We start from the raw sequence: 24,592 nt of genomic DNA on the forward strand, positions 1-24,592 counted from the left end.
AGATCTCCATATCTGAGGGACTGAAAACAGCATTTTCTGACATTTCTTTATGAAAAATGACTTTTGATGATGAACAGATGATGAAAATAGTTGGTGATTATATTTCTGTGGATCTGTTAGTGGAATTAGTTTTCCTTTCATTTGTGGTCCTTCTGTAAAAAGCTGTCTCCAAACATCATGTTGGTTGTTTAGAGGACAATAACATCTCATTTAATGTGATGAACAAGTGACATAATAACTAGACTGAATACTGACCATTGGATTGATACAAATATGGAGTTTACCACAGCTGGAAGGGGCTGGAAAAGCATGGAAATGCACCTGGAAATGCTTGGAAAGTGCTTGAATTTGACTTTGGAGAAGGTGGAGGAACCCTGTTTACGGTCTTGAAATATTTGGTTTGCATGAAGCCAAACTTCAGACTAAACAAACCAGGCTTTTGTGTGATCACTGGTTAATTTTCCAGCGTGCGTCAGCCGGTATGCGCACACACACACACACACACACACACACACACACACACACACACACACACACACACACACACACACACAGGGAGAGAAACGGATAAGACAGTAAGTTAATTAGGGTGGTGAACATGGTCTAACAGCTCAGTGAGAGGGGAGGACAGATGGGCCTTGACTCCACCACTGACACAGCCAGAGATGGTCGGAGGCGGCACTGATGGATGATGGAGGACAGACAGAGGAGGAAAGTTGTTTGATGAGGGTGGAGGGGGGAGATAAAGGGTGGAGGGGGGGAGGAAGAAAAGCTGGATGGAGCTGCAGGGATTTCCCTGAGTTCAGGTTTTAATGTTCGTGTTTAGGCCGAGACTTCGGGATTTTAAAATTGTTCTCCAGCTTTGTCGAGGGTTGTTTTATACAACGGGGTATTAGCACCACTGTAGGGAAAAAAAGGGGCAATATTCAGATAAAAAAAGTTAAAGTGCAGATATGCGACGGTTAAAGACGATTTGGAGGAGTGTTAAATGTTATGTTTTCATATTTTCCTTTAATTGCACAACCGTAAATTAACTGGCAACCTGTTTTGGGGGAGGGAGAGTCCTGTTATCAAAAACAAAGTTTGGAATGAAACAAGTGGAGATAAAAGAGGAGGAGAAGGAGGAGGAAGAGGGGGGGGAGGGAGGGAGGGAGGCTGCTTTCATCCAGAGAAGTCAGGGGGGGGGAATCAAAATGAAGAGGAGGAAAGAGACCGAGATGAAGAGGCTAAATGTGTGTTTCTGCATATTAGAGGAGTCAGACGTGTGGATTGGTTGAAAAATCTGGTATTTCTTGTTTTCAAGGATGTATGTTACCGTGTTAGAAAACAGCTGGCTCTTTGAGAGAGCTTCAATGTGAGATGTTAACTACAACTCCCATGATGCAGCATACACTAACAGAACATATGATTAAGGGCTGTGTTTTACTGGAAGAGACGTGTTTCTGGTTGTTGTGAATGGACACACTTGCAGAATTAGGCGAGCATCAAGCCGTCCTGATGGAAAATACTGTCTCTTTAAAGATTTCGCTCTCTAGAAAACTGATTAATAATCTGCATCTTGGCGTTAACATCCAGTTTCAGATTTTTTTTTGCGGTAAATTCTCGATGAGTTCGGCGATTATGGTGCCGTCTGAAAACATGATTTCTTAGAAATCTGGTGGAAAAAATGTAAACCTTCACCCCTCTATATAAGTAAGGTTACCAAATTGTATCTAAGGGTTAGCTGAGGGCGGTTTCACACGCCAGCATTTAGTCCCATTTAATCGTGGTGCAGTCCCCGAATGAGGTTGAGGTTAATTCAGGCAGTGATCGTAGACCTGTGCAGACCACAACAACCGGTCCAAGACTGCATGCAGGTGGTCTTGGATGTCTCTAGTGAGGAAGTCCGATGTTGGCTTTAACATCTGGGCCGTAGAGAACATGTATATTTAATACGGTAAATAAGTTGTGACCTGTAGAAAGTCATCGGCGATAAAGCGGGGAAGGGAATTCAACACAAAGTAGATCCTTGCAGAGTCAATAAACTTCCACAGCAAGTCTGTGTTTGTATGCAATAAAAATGCATTATAAATGTAAAGAAATAGCCAACTAACATTGGGAAATTGCCCTTAATGAGACTTTAATACCAGCTTTCAATTCCACAAACAAGAGATTCTGTATGTTTGTAAATGAATCTTCCTTTTTTTCCCCCTTAGGGATTAAAGTTGGAGCCCAGCTTGTTGCGTTGCTGTCACGTCTCCTGCAGCAGTTGCCCCGTCGACGCTGCCGTCAACGTCAGCAACAAACTGCTGCTGGACATCCGTCGCCACGTTAAGAAGTACTACTCGGTGAGTGTTTCTGTGCACAAACGCATTAAAAAAACATTTGTGCATTTTTTACATCTTCGACCACCTGCTCGGCCGCAAATGGACTTCATTCAGTGCTGCAACTTATTAGCCCGGCACAGCTGGCCAGGCGTATTTCTTCTGAGGGAAATTGCATCTTTTCCACCGTTACAAATGTATTCATCTGATCATAAATATACACTTATTGTACATGTTTAGTCCCTTTTTAAGCAACACGTTCCTTAAATAAATGATTGTTTCCGCTGACAAAATACAAGCTCAGAGGGTAAAAGTTGTGAAAATTGACCTTCCGCTAAGTGTTTATTAAAGGGCCGGACTTTAACGCGATGTGGGGTTCGACAGGTTCAGCGATGATAATAGAAGCCGTCAAAAAGAGAAAGATGTTGGTTGGGAGACGGAGGGAAACCTCAGCAGGGCACTCGCGCTGACATTTTCAACCAAAGAGCACATTAAACTCACGAAACGCAAAGAGCACCAGAAAAGATTCAAAGGGGTATGATCCATAGAAATACTTAAATGGCAATTCTTACTTTGGAATTCAAAGTTTAACATGCGCTCCTTTTTTTGTTACGGTCATAAGGTTGAATTTAAACAATACATCCGGGGAAAAGGTGGCTCATTGGAACTTAAAATACAACCAATCAAAAACCGGATTCTACTTTAAAGATCAAGCAGATTTGGTTCTGCTTGATCTTTACACGTAAAATTGCTTTTTTGTGGACGTGTCTCAAAAAGATCTGGATGGTTTTCTACAGATAGAAGTACAGGATGACGGCCACAAAAATTGGGTAAAAATTCCCAAGTCATATTTTTTGGGTCTGTACTTCATATCGACCATTTATTTACTGTGGTGTTTTCAAAGGTTTGAAAAGTGCTTGGATTTAGAATAAAGGTCTTGAAATGTGTGTTGTATGTGATGACATCTATGATAGAACAGAGAAAAGAAGATCTCCATATTTTCTGGACTGAAAACAGCATTTTCTGACATTTCTTTATGAAAAATGACTTTTGATGATGAACAGATGATGAAAATAGTTGGTGATTATATTTCTGTGGATCTGTTAGTGGAATTAGTTTTCCTTTCATTTGTGGTCCTTCTGTAAAAAGCTGTCTCCAAACATCATGTTGGTTGTTTAGAGGACAATAACATCTCATTTAATGTGATGAACAAGTGACATCATAAGTAGACTGAATACTGACCATTGGATTGATACAAATATGGAGTTTACCACAGCTGGAAGGGGCTGGAAAAGCATGGAAATGCACCTTGAAAGTGCTTGAATGTGACTTTGGAGAAGGTGGAGGAACCCTGGATATATTATTATGTTGACGGATCTTCTTTCTGTGATGATGGAGGGATCTCTGTGTAAGAACTGATGGTGAAGTGAACTGGATGCCTGTGTTGTCTCTCTCTCTCTCTCAATCTCTCCCGGTGGTTTCTAACACCTTCGTCTCGAGTGAGTGGAATGCTGTAAAAGTGTGTGTGTGTGTGTATATGTGTGTGTGTGTCGGGGTAACTCTCCCACAGTGCTGAACAGAAATCAATTAGTTTGGTGAATGTGCGGGGAGCGAGTCCCCCCTCCTCCCTCCCCTTCATCCCCTTTTGTCACGATGTGTGAAACAGCTGCTACCACTGAATACTTACACCTCACACGGCAACACACTCGCACACAGACACACCACTGGAGGCTGAGCAGCAGCAGCAGACACAGCACACACAGCGGGGCAATGAAGAGGGGTAATATTGTGTAATTAAGGATTCCTTTCAGGCCGAGGGAGAGTTCAAATAGAGCTGTTTGTCTGGCCAGATAGAGTGAAAGCTCCGCACCTCCGTGTGTGTGTGTGTGTGTGTGTGTGTGTGTGTGCGCGTGTGTGTGCGTGTGTGTGTACACGAGTATGGGTGTGTGTTGGCGTCCTAAACTAGGACCACAGAGACATTAATCATTAGTGAAATTGCCTCCTGTCCCCCCCTCCCATCCCTACCATTATCAATAAAGCAGCACCCTGAGAATGGGCAAACACTTGTTCACTCTCTTACGCACACACACACACACACACACACACACTCATAAACACACACACACACACACTGTTGTCATCCTCCGCTGTCTTTGGCTAAATGAGAGATTTGCCTGTTTCCTGGACCATCTGATTCTTCTTTCCTTTTTTTTTTTTTTTTTTTTAGGGTAACCCCTCCCATCTAACCACCGTTGCCATGGCATTTAACAAATTATTGCAATTACCCTCGTCATGCGGGTCGCCCCTGGAAACGGGCTGAGGGGGCAAGAGAAGAAAGGGGGGGAGGGAGAAAGAGAAAGGGTGAATGAAGACCAGAGAAGGTGATAATCCTGTTTTGAACAAAAGGTCAAATTGTTGAATAGAGTAGCTTTGATTAAGCAGAGGAGGTACAAAGTGGAACCGTTTGAGCTCTATTCAGTGTGTGTGTGTGTGTGTGTGTGTGTGTGTGTGTGTGTGTGTGTGTGTGTGTGTGTGTGTGTGTGTGTGTGTGTGTGTGTGTGTGTGTGTGTGTGTGTGTGTGTGTGTGTGTGTGTGTGTGAGAGAGAGAGAGAGAGAGAGAGAGAGAGGGAGTTCTTGTCTGTGAAGTAGACCGATTTTTTTTTTTATTATTCATTTTAGAGCTGAGCTGAGTTTTAGGAAGTGTTGACTGCTGAAGCACTAAAAACTGTGAAGAGCTCTTTCTGGTGTGCACGTGCACGTATGTGTGCACGTATGTGTGCACGTACGTGTGCACGTACGTGTGCATGTGGCAGGTGAATTCCTCTGCTGCAGGAGTCATGTCAGAGAGGCTTCTCCACTCGGTCTGAAACGATTAATAGATCATCAGTAGATGGTACATTAACAGAATGTACTTCTTAAATATGAATAATAGTATATCATAGTATAGTATAATATACTGAGAATTCCAGTTAAAAGTTCAGTTCTTGGGAGGAACTATTTTTCCAGGCGTAGTAAAGTTCGGCTCTCTTGGCTCTGCTGTGATTGACAGCTCAGAGGGCGGAGCCAAAGTATAAAGGAGGTCAACAATTGGCTGAAAGTTACACCTTGGACTCCAGTGAGTTTCAGGCCCGTACTGATATGACTCAACATTCATGAATGGACTTCCCAGTACGTCTTCCTCATATTCATACTGGGAATACTCTGACCAGTATCTTAGACTGGTGTGGTCCTATAATTAAAACTACCCGTTTGTTTATTCACTAAAGTGGAATCAAATAGTGAAACATTCCTCAGCAGAGCTGCAAAGATGAGTTGATATAATCATATAATTTAATATAAAATATAATATATATAATCAGTTGGTCCAAAGAATATGACTCTGCAGGTATTTTGATAATCATTTAAGTAATTTTGCTCATAAAAATGTGAATTTGATGCTTCCAGACCTCTCAAATGTGAGAATTGTCTGCCTTTCTTGAACTTCTATTATAGTTAATTAAATATATTTAGTTGTTTGACCAATGAAAGACATTTAATGATGTCACCTCGTGCTCTTGGAGTTGTTTTTGCCATAATACAAACCATTAATGGAGTCATTGAGAAAATAATCAGCATATTAATTAATAGTGGTAATGAGTAATTAGTTGCAGCCCCTTATTAACGCTACTTGATCCAGCAGAAAATGATGTTATCAATCCATAAATAGTTTCATCTCTATAATAATCTGATAAGAGAAGAGAAAAGGCTTGTGGTCTTTTCTCGCCTTTATTTGGTTAAATTATGTGGGAACTCGTTTGAGGTCTGCATTCAGTGTGTCAGGTATCCAGTGCAGTAATTATGTAATTATGAGCCTTTATACTTCACGTTCGACTGTACACCCCCGCGGCCCCCACCCTCGCACCGCCAAAATGCCTTTTTATTTATTTATTTATTTATTTTCCTCCCCTGCCTCGCTCCTCTGGTGCTCCTTGGTTTTAAATCTGTGTGTCTGCTGCAGGCAATCCCACTTTGATTTCTGTTTTCTGTGTGTGTGTGTGTCTGTGTGTGTGTGTGTGTGTGTGTGTGTGTGTGTGTCTGTGTGTGTCTGTGTGGGTGTGGGTGTCTGTGTGTGTCTGTGTGGGTGTGTGTGTGTGTGTGTGTGTGTGGGTGTGTGTGTGTGTGTGTGTGTGTGTGTGTGTGTGTGTGTGTGTGTGTGTGTGTGTGTGTGTGTGTGTGTGTGTGTGTGTGTGTGTGTGTGTGTGTGTGGGTGTGTGGGTGGGTGGGTGTGTGTGTGTGTGTGTGTGTGTGTGTGTGTGTGTGTGTGTGTGTGTGTGTGTGTGTGGGTGTGTGTGTGTGTGTGTGTGTGTGTGTGTGTCTGTGTCTGTGTCTGTGTGTGTGTGTGTGTGTGTGTGTGTGTGTGTGTGTGTGTGTGTGTGTCTGTGTCTGTGTCTGTGTGTGTGTGTGTGTGTCTGTGTCTGTGTGTGGGTGTGGGTGTGGGTGTTAGTGGGTTTTGGGTCACAGTAGCAGAGCACAAGGGCATTGTGGGTAGATTTTATTTTCAGTCCTGGGCACTTGAGTTTTTTTTTTATTATTATTGTGTGTGTTATTAAATCATTTTAATGCGTGAATGGGAAGTGATTAATATGTGTGTGTGTGTGTGTGTGTGTGTGTGGGTGTTCCTCTTGTGAGTCCCATGGGAACCGGAGTGTGTGCCAAGGCTTGTGTCATAAGAAATAAAATAAAAAATAAATAAATAAAAAAGCCGCCCGTCGCTCTCGTCCTCCTTATCTCCGACGGCCGTGAACCTATTGTCCCGCGTGTGTCTTTATCAGAGACGGCGATAGCGGGCTCTCATTTCCCATGATGCTCGGCTCTTTGTACGAGAGCTGGCAGAGGCGTTTATATAATTAGCCCTGGAGCCGGGGATTGTGGGTGAAGCTGTGAACTCTGGGACTTTCTAATTGATTTGGGACATATGTTTGTGTGTGAAATGTGTTGTTTGGTTTTCATTTGGAGGAGTGTGTGTGTGTCTGTGTGTGTGTGTGTGTGTGTGTGTGTGTGTGTGTGTGTGTGTGTGTGTGTGTGTGTGTGTGTGTGTGTGTGTGTGTGTGTGTGTGTGTGTGTGTGTGTGTGTGTGTGTGTGTGTGTGTGTGTGTGTGTGTGTGTGTGTCTCACATTTCCTGTTGCATAATCACACTTCCAGTATAATGTGCAGGTTTGCTGTGAGAGTGTAACGGATAGAAGACGACGTGCTTTATTTCACCGGATTAGAAAAATGATCTTGTCTTCTTTCTGCCACGTCGAGGCTCGCTGCAAGGCCACGTGTTAACCCTTCATCTCCACGTCATTTTACGTGTTTATTTTTATTTTATTTTACAAAGCATTAATTGTTTGCTCAAACTTTCACGATGATGATGCAGCCAGTTGCTGGTAGTTCAATTATGTAGTTCAATAGTCCACAAAAAAGCCCAAAACCAACTAAACCTGCACGTTAACAGCTTCAAAAAACGTGTTTCTGATCACAAACTCAACTGCTAAAGTTGCCTTCACTAAATACTGACTTGAAAGGGACAAATACGACTGTATTGTTTCTTTCTTCAATTTTTTTTTTTTTTTTTGTCATTTTAGGAAAAAAAAAATCAAAACATTTAAATGAAAAACGTACTTAAGTTACTGTGTTTACATCCATGGACACGGAGTAATTAATTATTGTTTGATTCGACCACATAGGAGATATTCCCATAAGCAGAATTCTAATTTATATTTTATTTGTATGGGTTTATGCAACGTACTTGCCCTACTTTTTCTTTTTGAAGACTGTCAGGTTATTAAAAGAGTGGAAGAGGCTTTTTTAATGTACTTTTTTAGCTGTTGTTCCAAACTGATCAGACAGCACGGATCAATGAGGTGATCGGTGCATGCCTGTATGTGTGAGAGAGACAGGTGCAGTGGGTTTATTCTAAGTGAATGAAAGGAAGGGATGGATGGATTGATTGGGGGGGGGGAGGCGTTGATGGCGGTGGCTCTTATGCTCTGTCATTACTTGGGCATTACCCCCCCTCCTCCCCTTTAAAGCCCCTTAGTAATGACAGGGCATAGGAGGCAGAGGGGGTGGGGGGGCAGAAGAATACTGGAGATTGAGAGGGCTGGACCACAGCACCTGCCCAGGGTCACCGCCTCGCCCCGGGGGTCCTAACTGCTGCCGTTTTGCCTGTCGGCCAGCTGAAGATGCGTCCCAATGTAAACCTCGCTTCCCTCTCCTCCCGGCTCATTCAGGCTTTTTTAACATTTATTTTACAAGCCCTCGTTTTCCTACTTTTCTTGTCACTTCTGTTGTGCAGAATTAGAGCGGCTAAATGGCGGCAACAATTTTCCAGCAAAGATTTTCCTCATTACAGACGTGTCTCGAGGCAACAAAAGTTTCTTTTTTTTATTATTCTTTTTGGGGTAAATTTTTAAGAAGACTTTTTATCAACGAAATAAATGGCGACACAAGCACTTTTTTTATTTTTACTTCTAAGTAATCACAAAGCTTTTCTGATGAGATATTTTCATCGTGGATCCTTTTATACGAGGAAAAGCTAGAATTTAAAGTCATTTCACAGGAGCATTCCAAGAGTTTGATGAATGCTCTAAAAAAAATAAATCTTAGAAAGGGAATTAACAAATAAAAATAACTTTATTGATTGTTTGAGTTTCTTCTTCTTCCAGAGTAACAGCTGACTGTCAGGACATATTTGGTCATGCATGTGCAGGTTTAAGAAAAGGAATGGTTAATTAATACGTCTTTTCTTTAATCATTTCGTGTATGAAGTATCTGAAACTATATTTATCCCATATCTCAAGTTGACACCTTTTAAAATGTTTTGTTTTGTTGGAATGAAATAAAACGCAGCAAATCTTCATATTTGAGAACCTTTCGTTAAAATCCTCAAGGACCCCCCAAGGCCTATAGAGTCCTGGTGGAGGGACCCCCAAGGCCTTTAGAGTCCTGGTGGAGGGACCCCATATAACATTCCTTATTAACCAATAATAATGTGTAGTGCAGCCTATAGTTCATGTATAACAGGACTTTGTAATGATGGATGTAAACGATGCTAAGACATTAAACTAATAATTGTTGACAGATTCATATTTTAATTCTATTTTATCACAATTTCTCAACATAATATAAAACAAACGGGAAGATTTATATTTGCTTCTTATATGTTGTATTCATGTTACGGTGGATTTTTGGACATATATAAAATAATTCCGGGGACCCCCTGCAGTAACTCTGTGGACCCTCTAGGGGTCCCGGACCCCCGTTGAAGACCTCTTCATGTAAAAGCTGTTGGACAGGTTGGTCAGTGATGTGTGTGCTGTGTCTCCTGCAGGGCTGGCTGGTCTGCGAGGACCAGGCCTGCCAGAACCGGACCAGACGTCTGCCCGTCGCCTTCTCCCGCCACGGACCCATCTGCCCCGCCTGCAGCCGGGCCACGCTCCGCCGCGAGGTAACGCCCAATCACGCCGCACGCTGGTGATCTCTGTACGAGTTTGTCCAGCTGATGGTGCTATGGAGCTGAATTCTGCACATCTTTCCTTATTAGTATCACATTTCACCACACACACACACACACACACACACACACACAAACACACACGGTGATGAACGTGATCTTCCCGTCGTCGTCCTCCTGTGTGTTTGGGGGTCCGACACTCTGTTAGCTTCACCACTGGATTTAAAACAAACACCAATCCGTTTTTGCCTGAACTCTCTTGTTGTGGTGTTTTTTCTATCTATCCTGCGTGCTCTGCTCCTCTCTGGCTGCGTTGCTGTGTCTGGGCTCTGTGGCGACAGGTTGTAAACCAGAAGGCCAATTTCTGCTGTCACCGTGGCCACTTAGGCGGCCGTTGCTTGTGCCTGAGGCGGCGGCGGCGGCGGCACTTTAAACCCGCGAGGCTGAATAAAACATTTAACTCTTTGTCCCTCGCTCTCTCTCGCCCCCAAAAACCCGGAGCTTCTCTTCATTTCTCGCCACGTCGTTGATCTCTGCACTCGTTTCCTTTTATGTGCTTCTGGACGGCTGATTACGATGACAAGGTTGAACCAATTGGATCCAATTAACTAAATTAAATCTTCCTTTAATAAAGAGGACCTGTGTTCTTGCAGGACTAACAGGCTCGATCTATATCCTCGATGATTCACTGCTTGTGTTACGCACAGAACAAGCTGTAAAATAAATCATGCATCAAACTATCTTTTCACAAAAAGATGCATTTTGAATATTTATTGAATTGTGTTATGAAATCATGTTTTTTTTTTTAATTCCACGTCAAATATTTTGTAATGTATCTACTTGAGGATTAACCCCTGAACTCCCTGAGATGAAACGACCTTCAGCGAGGTGTTTTAAACCCAGCTCGCCCTCACATCTGACCTCTAGAAGAGAGAGAGAGCGGACTTCTCTGTATTAGGTAACACTGTTCTCAAGCCGGTGCAACGGAGATTAATAGCCCCAGCAGCTTACATATTAAATTGCCTCCATTATGCAAAGTACTGGAGAGGCCGTTTCGTGGCTCTGGTGGTAAATAGTGTGCGCTGAAATAACTCGGGAGAGCGATGAGGCGTCCTGCCGTCCTCCATTATTTTAACGTCGGACGTCGGACGCGACATCGGTGCGTTTAGCTTCCGATCCCTCCGGCTGCATTCCATTCGTATCGTCACAGATAATCACGCTAATATCAGAGAGACGATCGCTTTCTTCTTTTTTTTGTGCGACTCTGCGTTCCCTTTTCCTCTGTTGCATCGTGGGACATTTCCCCGTCGCTCCATCTCTTCTCCTCCCTCCGACCGTCTCTCCTCCCTCCCTCCCTCCCTCCCTCCCTGGACACAGATTCAGAGCGTGATCTGATCTCCATGTAATGGGAGAGTAATAGGCACTCTGCCTTGATTGGTTGGTAATTTGGGGGAGTTATGCACAGGTGCAATTTGTAATATTTTCAGTAAATTAAATTTCTTTCTCTTCCTCTCTTCATCTCTCTCTTCTTCCCTCCCTCGACAACGCTTAACTCAAATAGGCTATTTTTTTGTCTCCAATCTCTGTCCCGACTTTTCCTTTTCTTCCCCTTTTTTTTATTCAATGCTTTCTTCCCCCTTTGCTCCTTTTTTCTTTTCATTCTCTCTCCCTCCCCTCCCTCCTTAGCTCTTACACTCATTTGCCTCCCCCCCCCCCCCTCGCTCCTCCTCCACCCTCCCTTTTTCTGTCGCTCTCTCTTTTTCTCCCCTCGTTTTATTGATGTACGCTCAGGCGCCCATTAGAGCTCCCTTTTTCCCTCTAGTGGAAATTGCAGCATGTTAATTTTCACACAAATTACGGCAATAGCAGGTATCTCTATTTGATACATTATAGCGGGAGCAATCAGAGATAATTGAGTGCCTTTCAGAGGGAGACGGCTGCATTCACTGCCGGCTCAAAGCTGCCCCATTATCGCCTAATCGCTCTTTAAACACTGAATTTCGCCGAACAAAAATTCTTGTCATAATTTTGCTTAAGTGTATTTGGAAATCACAGTCCTTTGAGCGAGGATAATTGAAATCAAATCCCTTTCACTGGAGCTGACATTTCTACATTTCCCTCCAATTGAAATTAATTTCAAAAATTGAGCATGAATATCTTCAAATAGCAGGCAATTATTCCTTTCAATGGGGAGAAATTACCGGTGCTGAATCGCTGGAGGCTTGCGGGCGAGAGCACCAGTTAAATGCCTTTGTTTCCCACCGTGTTTGCCTAGTAAAGATTTACATATATTGACTCATTATGGTGTCTTGTGAAGCTGATCGCCGTGACTACCACAACCGGCAATAACGTTCATCGCATCTAAAAAAAAAAAAAGAAAAAAGCTCAAGAGTTTTAAAGCCTCGTGGCCTCACAGCTGAGGCAAAATGTATGTTTGTTTCTCCCTCCCTCGCTCACTCCCTCTCTCTTTCTGCAGCTGCAGCAGTGTGTGTGTGTGTGTGTGTGTGTGTGTGTGTGTGTCTTGATATCGTAGCTTCGGTATTTACTAACGTGTAACGTCTGCATCTTTAGCCGCAGAAGAAGAAAAGTGCGACGCCGAGGCCTTGTTGGCATCGCTGTGATATTCTCCTTCCCAGCCGTATCCGTGACGAGGCGTTCAATGGTTGTAGTTTTTCCAGCCGCTCGACTGTAAACTGTGTGTCTTTGCTCTCGTGCACACCGAGACTTGATTGTCTGACTGTCTACCTTTTTCATTTACTGCTCAGCCGGCGTACTTGAGCGACAGTATGGAGCGCAAAAGTTCCTTGGAGGTCGTGTGTGTGTGTGTGTGTGTGTGTGTGTGTGTGTGTGTGTGTGTGTGTGTGTGTGTGTGTGTGTGTGTGTGTGTGTGTGTGTGTGTGTGTGTGTGTGTGTGTGTGTGTGTGTGTGTGTGTGTGTGTGTGTGTGTGTGTGTGTGTGTGTGTGTGTGTGTGTGTGTGTGTGTGTGTGTCTTAAAGATGGAGACGGGTGTTTTTAAGACTCTGAGGAAGTCCTGAGTGCTCGTTTCATTGTGTGTGTGTGTGTGTGCATTTTTAGACTGTTGCTCTGTGATTTGGATCAATTTGTGTGATTTAGCCTCTTTTCCTTTTATTCTATACATCCTGTCTCCGTTCTTTCTTCTCTCAAACACACACACATTTCCTTCATCCTTTATTTGGCTTAACAGTGTTTGTGTGCGTGTGTGTACATGCACCCGAGGTGTGTTGTTGTGGGGGGGTGGTGGGGGTGGGGGTGAGTCGGTCTGGGAAGAGGGAGGCAAAGGAGCAAGGGGGTACAAGGTGGGGGGCTGGGGGTCCGACGCTCCCGGGAGAGAGGCAATTTCACAGCTGGTTTGCTCCTTAGGCAGTCAGGCTGAAAATGCTGCAGATTTGTGGAGCAAATTGAAATGGTGTCAGTGCAGGAACAAAGCACCGAGCTGAATGACAAGGTAGGCATGCGTGTGTGTGTGTGTGTGTGTGTGTGAGAGTGTGTGGAAAAAGAGTGAGGTGGGGTTGAGGGGCCTCTAAATTCAATAACAACCCTGTAACATTTTAGCCACGCCTTTCTGACACCTGTCAGTCAATCATTGTGCAGCAGCTAGGTCCCGCCCACAATCAGCGCTACATTGTTTGAACGTGTGTGTGTGTGTGTGTGTGTGTGTGTTTGTGTGTGTGTGTGTGTGTGTGTGTGTGTGTGTGTGTGTGTGTGTGTGTGTGTGTGTCTGTGTGTGTGTCTGTGTCTGTGTGTGTGTGTGTGTGTGTGTGTGTGTGTGTGTGTGTGTGTGTGTGTGTGTGTGTGTGTGCTTTTACTTTCAAGAAGAGAACCGGTGTTTGTGCCCACCGAGCTTGTTCAACCTTGGCAACCGTAACCGAGGCTCCATTATGGGATGCGCATGGTTTGGTTGTCGACGAAGGCGGTGGGCATCAACGGTCAACAGCTGTGTGTGTGTGTGTGTGTGTGTAGCCATTAAACACACACGTCACATGGTGTGTGTTTTTTTTTACATTTAGTTGCATTAGATGCTCTTCGCCACTTGATTACGCCGCCGCAGTAAAAACTGAAATTACAATTACACACATTGCCGATTGGCAGGTATAATGAGACGCACACACACACACACACACACACACACACACACACACACACACACACACACACACACACACAGGGGAATTGTCAGGGGATTGTGCCTGGTGGTAATAATAATAAAGCACTCGGCGCACACCTGATGGCAGTGTGGGGTCGGGGCTTAGCGTGGCCTCTTCAGCGTGGCGGGGAAATGACGAGCCAATAACTGCAATTAAACATGCCGTATAATGGCTAATCAAATTGACAGCCTCGACTGTTCGCATGCCTCTCTCACAATGGCTTATCACAACAAACTATTATGAGGGAGGGTATTTCAGGCCCGATCCCCCTCTCTCTTTCCCTCTCTGTCTCTTCATTCTCTCCATCCTTCTGTATCTTTACCCTTTTCCTCTCTTTCCCTCCCACCTCCCTGTCTCCCCCCCTCCCCTCCCCTCCCCCTTTCCTCTGGCAGGTTGTCGTGTTGCTCCAGTTAATTGCAGTGGAGATTAACAAAGCAAGCAAATTTGTTTTCTCGCTTTGCCGTGTCACGCAGAGGGAAAGGGAAGATGTGTTTTTTTGGTTTGGGGAAGAAATAGTCGTGAGTCACGTTCAGGTCTACCTCCGAACCGGTAAATGGGGGGTGGGGGGGTTTATTAATCTGTTGCCCTGTCATGATCTCCGCTCCGCACACTCATTAGACTTAACATGCAGGACATAAACTGGATTAGTAGCAGCTTGTTGGGAGAGTTAGCACACACACTTCTTATTTTATCCTCCCGTTGTGAGACTCGGAGCCGGATGAGTGAAATCTAACCTTAAATTAGCTCCTGTGTTCATATTTGAAGTTGTGAACAAATGAAAACAACCAATTATAGCTTCTTTTTTAGTGTCTTATCGGATTCTCGTGTTGATTATGTGTTGATGAAAGAAAAATAGAGACATCTGAATGTTCGAAAGATACTAAAGGTCCTCATTTAAAGCTGATCTTGATAAGTAATCCATCGAGCATTTCATGGAGAATGTGAGGCTCCGTTGTACAGTCGTGCTGCAGAGCCTCGTTTGCACACAACAATCGTTTATGAACTCAAACGAATGTTCTTTACATATGACTTCCTGCCGTAGTTTCACGTGCAGCCATGTTTGCAGCCGGGTATCGACTCGCATTAAATCCAGTGTGATATCATTTTCATCAGATTGGCGTTCTCGTTGCCATGCCGATGATTAATCCTGCTCTCTGTGTGTGTGTTTCCTCCGCAGTACTCCGATAAGGCTCTGTACAACCAGCTCTGCTTCTACAGGTTCATCTTTGACTGGGAATACGCCCTCGCCAGGCTGCCACCAGGGGACGAGAGAAGTAAGAGCACACACACACACACACACACACACACACACACACACACACACACACACACACACACACACGCAAAACACTTGAGTTTTGAGGTTTGAAAAGTGCTTGGATTTAGAATAAAGGTCTTGAAATGTGTGTTGTATGTGATGACATCTATGATAGAACAGAGAAAAGAAGATCTCCATATTTGAGGGACTGAAAACAGCATTTCCTGACATTTCTTTATGAAAAATGACTTTTGATGATGAACAGATGATGAAAATAGTTGGTGATTATATTTCTGTGGATCTGTTAGTGGAATTAGTTTTCCTTTCATTTGTGGTCCTTCTGTAAAAAGCTGTCTCCAAACATCATGTTGGTTGTTTAGAGGACAATAACATCTCATTTAATGTGATGAACAAGTGACAGAATAAGTAGACTGAAAACTGACCATTGGATTGATACAAATATGGAGTTTACCACAGCTGGAAGGGGCTGGAAAAGCATGGAAATGCACCTGGAAGTGCTTGAATTGACTTTGGAAAAGGTGTAGGAAGCCTGAATGTCGCTTGTTACTGTCTTTAGCTTTCAAAAGTGTTTTGTTTTTTTACAAGATCCACTTGAAAAGTTTCTTAAACGAGTTTTGCCGTCATATTTTATTCATTTTTATTTTTTATTATTCTGCAGTGCCGCCTTTTCGCAGCTGAAATCAAGTTACTAAAGAACGGCGGGTTTGGAGTTTGAATTTTGATGCCTCTAACAATGCTTCCTCCCAAATTCACATACAACATAGCATTAGCAATCAATGGCTCAACGTAAACCTTTTACCCGGGCTACACTTATAGCATTCACCAATGATGTGACACACACACACACACACACACACACACACACACACACACACACACACACACACAGATAAAAGTAGGGGAGTGTGGGCATTGGATACGGGGAGAGGGGGGGTTAAGAACAGTCAGCTCCTCGAGTCGACAGCCCTAATTTAGGAGACGGATTCAATCACACACACATACAGAATGCAAAACGCTCCAATCACTGCAAGAAAGCAGGAAAGAGCCCTCCATCGCTCGCCCTCTCCCTCGCCCTCGCCGTCCATCTACTGCTTCTCTCTCTCTCCTGGACAGGCACTCGTTTGGCTGTGTTGATTGAAAACAGGTTTTAGATTTGGGGAAATGATAGGGGGAGTAATGGGCGCGCTGACGAAAGGATAGCCCTTCGCCTGTAATGGGACATGGAGCGTATATTTCCCCCCTTGGACTCAAATAGACGCTACTCCAGCGCTCTGGGCAGCGCTCAGTAGGTGTCAGCCCACGAGGCCCCTCTTTTACCCATAGTTCTCCCTGATTGATGTCACTTGATTAGAAAGGGTCCCGGCCGGGGCCCAGTGATTTATTTATTTGATTAAATATTTATGTATGTATGGTATTTATGTAAGTTTTGCCCCCGCGAGAATCTGAGCGAGGGGCCGTGAAAAGAGTGAAACAGCGGAGGTAAATATAACGTGTAATCAACAGATGACCACTCTGAAAGATGGAGGGAGGTGGAATGGAGGGATTGGACCATTTAAAGGAGGGGGGGGGGCTAACATGATTATGGCCTTCATTTCTTGCTTTCTTTTCTTGCCGTCTTCGCCCAGATGCAAGAAATAATAATAATCGCCTCCTTTTCCTTATGTTCTGGTGTGTTTTGGTCTTATATCAGAGCATCAAAGCATGAAAATGCACCTTGAAGTGCTTGAATTTGACTTTGGAAACAGACAATGCCGTCCATGTGAGCTGCATGCTCGTGTTTTAGCGTGCAGCGGCGCGGCGGACAGCTGCGGTGCGTTTTAGTGATCCGCTGACACCAGATCAGTGTGTATCAGTGGATCCAGTCACTTCCTGTTTGCTGCCGTGGTTTCCTCATATGCAAGACCTCCGCTTCCCCTGCATCGATCACAAATCAGTGTGAAAGACAGACATATGTGTGAAAGACAGACATATGTGGCTGAATTCTGACACCCAGCAGGACAAGTTAGTGTCAGAGTGTGGAAAGTCCTGTTGTTACCCGGGATGCGTTTCATCCAGCCTGCAGCTCCTATTTCTGTTTCTGTTTTTGTGACGATATCAATGAAGCTGGCAACGCCGTCGTCAGCGTCTACGCCGGCTGATTAATGTCCAACACACTGCAGTCAGATGCACACACACACACACACACACACACACACACACACACACACACACTATACGCATGCTGCTGTAAAATATAGGTTTAAGGTGTTATCACTCGGTGCCGGGGCAGTAATACCCCATATTACTGCATTACACACCCGGGGGACACACGGCTCCCATTACAGGGAGGAGACACGCCATCCTGTGTGTGTGTGTGTGTAGGGTGTGTGTGTGTGTGTGTAGGGTGTGTGTTGGGAGATGCGTTAGTGTATCGTATCTCACGCACAACTTTAATACAGAAGTAAGTTGTCTGTTATTTTGCCTTTTATTTCATAGTTGCAATATGTGAGTTATTTTCATTCTTTTATATATTCATATTAACTACTGAGTTATCGTAACCACGGTAACGGTACAGCTACTGGTGTGCTACTGGTGTCCATCCTCCAGTTTGATGAAATAGTAAATATTAATGTGTTGTTGATATTAGAAAGGAGTGATTTTCGATGTGTTTCTTATGATTAACGATAGAAATGATTGGATGCTGCTTTAGTCAGGTCTCTAAATGGTTAATTAACGGTTATAGAGGTTGGGTACAGACATCATTGATTAGTATAATAAGTTCCCTTTGATTCTGTTTTGTTTTATAGCTGAATAAGTATCTGAGAGTTTGAACTCTATGAACCGCGTTCCGTTCAACCCTTCATGTTGTTGTTGAGACAGCAGGGGTTTGAAAATCCTCTCCGCCGCTCGTCCTCCCGGTGATCACGCCACGCTCCGGCCTCGCCGCCGTTGTTTACTTAACTTCGGATGAATAGAAGCTTAAAGATAATATACTGTACGCATGTTTACACTCCTTTTATTTCAACGTGCACAACGAAGCACATCACAAATAGCTTTACATAAAAGAACTCGGGAGTCAACGCGAGATGTAATTTGATCAGCTTGAATGTGCGCGTGCACCGTTCGTGTGTGTGTGTGTGTGTGTGTGTGTGTGTGTGTGTGTGTGTGTGTGTGTGTGTGTGTGTGTGTGTGTGTGTGTGTGTGTGTGTGTGTGTGTGTGTGTGTGTGTGTGTGTGTGTGTGTGTGTGTGTGTGTGTGTGCGCACATTTGCAAGCCCGTCTTATCTACATGTATATTGCATTTTTTGTGCCTGATTGCTGCAACTGAGTAAAACATGGAGGTAATTTCATCCCCTGCGGGAGATCTCTAATAGATTATACACACACGTAGAGACACACACACATACACACACACACACACACACACACACACACACACAATATGGAAGGGGAAAAAAACATGCTGTCCGTTCTTTCGCTGGGAACATCCCGTATCAATGACTTTCAAATCATTTCATGTCACTTTTCTTCTCTCTGCCTCCCCTGCTTTCCCTTTTTATCTCCCCCCTCCTCCCTCCCTCCCTCCCTGTCTATCTGTTGCCTTTCCTCATCCCTCCATCACCTCCCTCCCTCCCCCCTCCCCAGGTCTCAATCTTGAGTGTGGGCAGTATGATTGCGTGTGTGAGCAATAATGTAATTTCGCCGCATTGATAAAATATAAATTGTCCTTGAGCTGCGCTTTTTTTCTAATGATCCATTTACCGACAGCTTCCCTGACACCTCTCAGCACTCTCTCTCCTACCCTCCCACTCCTCTCTCCCTCTATCTCTCTCCCTCTTCGCCCTCTTCATTTTCTTCTCTCTCTCTCCTCCCTCCCTTCTTTTTTTTTCTCTCCGCCGATACAAAGCGGGGTGGCAAAAAAAAAAAAAAAAAGAAGAAAAAATCCACGGGTGCGATTGTCAAATCAATTATTCATTCTGTGCAATTACACTCACACAAAGAAGTTTCCCCCGTGCTCCGAGTGGTGATTAAATTAACTGCTATTCCAGCTGCCCGCCGCCAACCAAGCCTAATAGAATATTCATGGAGGCGAGCCGACAGGAATGGCCGATCTCCATTAACTTCATCATGCTCACTTAATTACAGGCTTGTTATTGTATTTACACCTAGTTAGAGCGTGCGGAGCTCCCCCGATCTACTCGTGCCCGGCGCCGCCGCCACCGCAAGAGAGAGAGGGAGCGAGTGTGTGACAACACCTAGTTAGAGCGGAGATAACCCCTGATACGTGTGTGTGTGTGCGTGTGTGTGTGAGATATAACGCTATCAATTAGGCGTGTTTTTGGGGATCCGAAGCTGCATTACAGTGTGCTTTCTGTCATTTTTACTGCTATCAGTCTCTCTCTGTGTCTCTCTGTCTCTCTCTCTTTTACGGGGAGGCCATTTATTTGAACTACACTCCCCACTGTGCGGCGAGGTCTCTCTCACTCTCCCTCTTTTCTTTTTTCTTTTCCCTTTTCTGTGACTCTTAAATCATTCTTTTATCTGTTCGCCACACAGTGATTGAGGTGGAAAAAGAGAAAGGAGTGTGAGGAAGGAGGGGGGGAGGAAAGAGGGGAGGGGGGGAGAATTATTTTCTCTTACCTTTCAGAAATGATGACATGATTGCTTTCGCTTGATCATGCATCATCACCCTCCTGTTCCCTCGGATAAATAGCCGAGTTTGTCTCTACCTGCCTTCCCTCTGCCTCGTCTCCGTCCTCGCTAACGCCAGGATTATCTGGTAATAGTTGCTGCTGGTGTTTAAGTCAACCACACCGCATTCTGTGTGTGTGTGTGTGTGTGTGTGTGCGTGCGTGTGTGTGCGTGCGTGTGTGTGTGTGTGTGTGTCTGTGTGTGTGTGTGTGTGTGTGTCTGTGTGTGTGTGATTACTGTTTGTCAAATGGATGTTTTTTAGTCGCCATGGCTGTGAGTTAGTGTGCTTTTTAAGTGTTTAACTACCATCAATTGTGAGCATGTTCTTTTAGTGTGTGTGTGTGTGTGTGTGTGTGTGTGTGTGTGTGTGTGTGTGTGTGTGTGTGTGTGTGTGTGTGTGTGTGTGTGTGTGTGTGTGTGTGTGTGTGTGTGTGTGTGTGTGCGTGTGTGTAGTTGTGGTTGGGTGTGTGTGTGTGTGTGTGTGTGTGTGTGTGTGTGTGTGTGTGTAGATGTCTGTGTATCTAACCTTTGTTCCCTTGGGCAGTCAGTGGGCTGGTATTTATCCAGCAGCCACTAATGCAGCGGGCCGGAAGGATGAGACGGGAGATAGGCCCGCGGAGACGGCGAGGACATGACCGCCATATGGACCGTGTGTGGGTGTGTGTGTGTGTGTGTGTGTGTGTGTGTGTGTGTGTGTGTGTGTGTGTGTGTGTGTGTGTGTGTGTGTGTGTGTGTGTGTGTGTGTGTGTGTGTGTGTGTGTGTGTGTGTGATCTAGATAAATAAACGGGCGAGTCACAGTTTTGAAACCCGTTAATCTGTTTGCTCGTCGTAAAAAGCTGAGGCGATTGTTTCAGACGAACTCGAGAGTGACGTAACAATCAGCTGATGTGAGTTTCTGATCATCAATAAGTTAGTTGGTCATTGATCAGACTTTTACCGGTACGGCTTCTCAAACCTGACGGTTGCCGCTTTTGTACGGCTCATCAGACAGAAGAAACTATTTGTTCCTTCAACTAACGGTGGTTCTCTTTCAGAGATTCACCGATCAATAAGCAGCCGATCGATCAGCTGGTTCGGGCTGATCGGAACATTTGGAACAACAAACCTCCTGCTTGTAGATGCGTTGACTAGATTATGATGCGTTCAATCCATTAACGCACGACTGCAAGTTAATATCGACGTTCAAGAAGAAAGTCGAGTGTTCTTGGAAGCTTTTTATCGGGAAAATCAGAATTTGACAAGAAAATCGGAATCGCTGCATCTCCTGATAAATTTTGACGATAATTTCCTCAATTAATTGATTCATCCTTTGGTGTAAAACCGAGGTCTTCTCTTCACTCTTATTAAAGACAAGAAAAATATTCACATTTTTGAGAAGAAACCAGTTCATTTTGTACTTTTTGTTTCCTTAAAAAATGACAAATCAATTATAGGGTTGTCAAAATAATCGATACAAAAAAATTGTATCAGATTCAATACTAACTTGCAAAAGTATCGATACTGCCTCTTAATTTGAAAAAAAAAAAAAAAAAATTCTGCCGGTGGTATCAGGTATCGAGTATTTTCCTGGGTGTTGATATCGACCTTAATCAATGATCAATATAGTTTCTTATTGTTTCGTTGTTAACTAGTTTCTGCTCTACTTCCAGCCCTCATTGGATTACTATATACTCATGCTAATTTATTTTTTGTGGTAACTAGTAATGTTCAAAGTTTTTGACCTAATTAAGTTCTCATTGTGGAACTGTGTAGCAGATATCTATCTTTTTAATATATTATGCTTAAAGAACGTGTGATGTGACAGAATCTGGATAAACGCAGTGAAATGGTATGAAAGCGTTTCCGTTCTGCTGCTTCTCCTCCAGCAGCTACATCGCTGCTCTGCTGCCTCTCTGGCCTGATGAGTGTATCATTACTTGGTTTCATGATACTTCATCTGCACTTGACGCTCCGTACAAAATGGTAAAGATTTGGTTTAGGCCACCCTGTCTGGGGGAGAGGGGGCAACTAGCTCTCCGTCTTCTCCCTGGCCTCATTACGGCCCACCCGACGGGATAACAGGGACACGATATTGACTTCATGCTCTCATTGGGCTGCTCCATCGATCTCATGGTGCTGTGTGTGAGTGTGAGTGTGTGTGTGTGTGTGTGTGTGTGTGAGTGTGTGAGTGAGTGAGTGTGTGTGTCATCGACCCGCCCGTCTATTCGGCCGATGCCCCTCCCGCCACTCAAATTGACGCCGGCGTTGGATCTGTTCGCTCTCCAGTTGAGGGTGAAACGCTTCTCGGGTGTTTGTTAGCGGCGAGACAAAAAGCCGGCGTGCACGTGTGCAGCAGGACTCTGCAGAACCGGATCACAGGGATGGATGAGGATGAGGGGGTGGGGGAGTCCAAGTCCAAGGAGGGGACCCGGTTTGAAATGCACACGTTCCCCCAGAAACCCTCAGTATTGATGCAGTTGAAGGAAACTGAATGGTTTTGGGGTTTTTTAGCCGCAGCAATGATCTTCCAGGGTTTTGTTATGGGTGCTGGAAATCCTTGAAAACCCTTGAGTTTTAGTGTGGTGTTTTCAAGATTTGAAAAGTGCTTGGATTTAGACTAAAGGTCTTGAAATGTGTGTTGTATGTGATGACATCTATGATAGAACAGAGAAAAGAAGATCTCCATATTTGAGGGACTGAAAACAGCATTTTCTGACATTTCTTTATGAAAAATGACTTTTGATGATGAACAGATGATGAAAATAGTTGGTGATTATATTTCTGTGGATCTGTTAGTGGAATTAGTTTTCCTTTCATTTGTGGTCCTTCTGTAAAAAGCTGTCTCCAAACATCATGTTGGTTGTTTAGAGGACAATAACATCTCATTTAATGTGATGAACAAGTGACATAATAAGTAGACTGAATACTGACCATTGGATTGATACAAAGATGGAGTTTACCACAGCTGGAAGGGGCTGGAAAAGCATGGAAATGCACCTTGAAATGCTTGGAAAGTGCTTGACTTTGGAAACGGTGAAGGAACCCTGTCTGTCTTCTTCCAGATCGTGCGAAGTCGTGGGCAGAGAGAAGGAGGTGTATCGGCGGCTGAAGGAGGTGCCGGACAGAGCCATGGCCTCCAGCGGATACTCGGAGATCAACCTGGCCAAACTGTTCCAGGCGTTCTCCTCCAAGTAAAACACACTAACAACTGGAAACACATCTGGGGAAGAAGCTCCGACAGACTTTTTGCACATTCAGCTCCACCTGTTTGAATTCAACCTTTGACCTCGTGAACCCTGATGAGCTCATTGATACGACTTTAAAAAACAAAAAAACAATCACACCTCCACCCGTCTCCACACGGACACTCATGACTTGACCCCGTCACCCTGACTCTGTATGATAAAGGGGAGCAGCAATCATACCTAAATGACTGTGTGTGTGTGTGTGTGTGTGTGTGTCTCGGTGTGTGTGTGTGTGTGTGTGTGTGTGTGTGTGTGTGTGTGTGTGTGTGTGTGTGTGTGTGTGTGTGTGTGTGTGTGTGTGTGTCCTCTGAGCAAAACCGGCGCACTCCAAAAGCCGCTAATTAGCCAATGATAGTGACCGGCGGCCACCGAGACCACTGGAGGCCTGCAGCGATCGGACACCTGTTCTGATTACCACCATTCATCTGAGTGTGTGTGTGTGTGTGTGTGTCTGTGTGTGTGTGTGTGTCTGTGTGTGTGTGTGTGTGTGTGTGTGTGTGTGTGTGTGTGTGTGTCTGTGTGTGTCTGTGTGTGTCTGTGTGTGTGTGTGCGTGTGCGTGTGTGATGGGGTGAGGGAGGCCACACGCGCTGCTCCCTTACTCTTTTGTCTCCGTATCGAACAGCTGATCTCCTTCTCCTCCACTGCCTCTGTTTAACTGATGCCATTCCATCCTCCCCTCCCTCCCTCCCTCCTCTGTGCAGATTGTGTTTTAATGCCTGTAATTTTCTATGTATCCTACTTGTATTGCTCAGGTGGTGTGATGTAATGATTTTTTTTTGTGCTGTAATGACCCGGAATATTTCAAATTGGGTGTTTTGATATTGATGAGAACCGTTTTTTGTTTTTTTTTATACTGCAACTTCAATAAATAAATAAAAAAAACTAAATGGATACAATGTTAGTCTTGTTTTATTGCTGTGTGTGTGTGTGTGTGTGTGTGTGTGTGTGTTCATGGTTTCCTGTTACGGCTGCTCTGTTAAACATTACAAAATGTGCAACGAAAGTTGGAAGTTTTGTAAATCTTTATTCGACACATTAAAAGAGTCTGTTGATGTTTATGGAAATAAAACAACAATGAAGTGATGCATGTTTAGCCAGAACCCGGTCAAGTATCCACAGGTTGGCCCTTGGACCTTGAACCCCATCCTGTTCAAGGTGCTCCAAATGTGTATCCCTCCGCCGCTGTAAGTAGTCCCCATCAAATGCACTGATTTCTTCTGTTTGAGGATTAAACATGCCCAGCTAATTATTTTTAAATAATAATAATATCTATTTTCTTTTTCAGATGGAGGGTCGAGAGCCAAAGACGGGCCGAGAGGTCGTAGGTGAGAAAGCGTTGCTCAAGGGTCCGGGTTTGTGAGTTTGTAATCGTCATTTTCTCATATGCTGGTATACATTTTGTGAATAAGAAAACCACAAATGTATTCATATTCAAGGTTGGTACAGGTGCTGAAAATCTTTGAAAACACA

General features: G+C 44.2%; 2 protein-coding genes across 2 annotated transcripts in view; one reads left to right on the forward strand and one right to left on the reverse strand.

Moving 5' to 3' along the window:
• pola1 (polymerase (DNA directed), alpha 1) overlaps positions 1-23,998 on the forward strand; it is a 46,086-nt gene extending 22,088 nt beyond the window's left edge. The window contains 5 exon segments of the mRNA XM_084033841.1: positions 2,196-2,327; positions 9,659-9,775; positions 15,125-15,221; positions 22,939-22,947; positions 22,950-23,998. Of these exon segments, the coding sequence (XP_083889967.1) occupies positions 2,196-2,327; positions 9,659-9,775; positions 15,125-15,221; positions 22,939-22,947; positions 22,950-23,071 (477 nt within the window). The 3' untranslated portion in view covers positions 23,072-23,998.
• Positions 23,245-24,592, reverse strand: part of arxa (aristaless related homeobox a) — a gene marked incomplete at its 3' end in the record, with an annotated part of 4,268 nt that continues 2,920 nt past the window's right edge. Inside the window, exon 4 of the mRNA XM_084033647.1 lies at positions 23,245-23,271. Coding sequence (XP_083889773.1) covers positions 23,245-23,271 — 27 coding nt within the window. The remainder of the gene's footprint in view (positions 23,272-24,592) is intronic.

Source organism: Eutrigla gurnardus (genome assembly GCF_963514095.1).
Source record: "Eutrigla gurnardus genome assembly, chromosome: 18".
In the NCBI taxonomy this organism is placed as follows: Eukaryota; Metazoa; Chordata; class Actinopteri; order Perciformes; family Triglidae; genus Eutrigla; species Eutrigla gurnardus.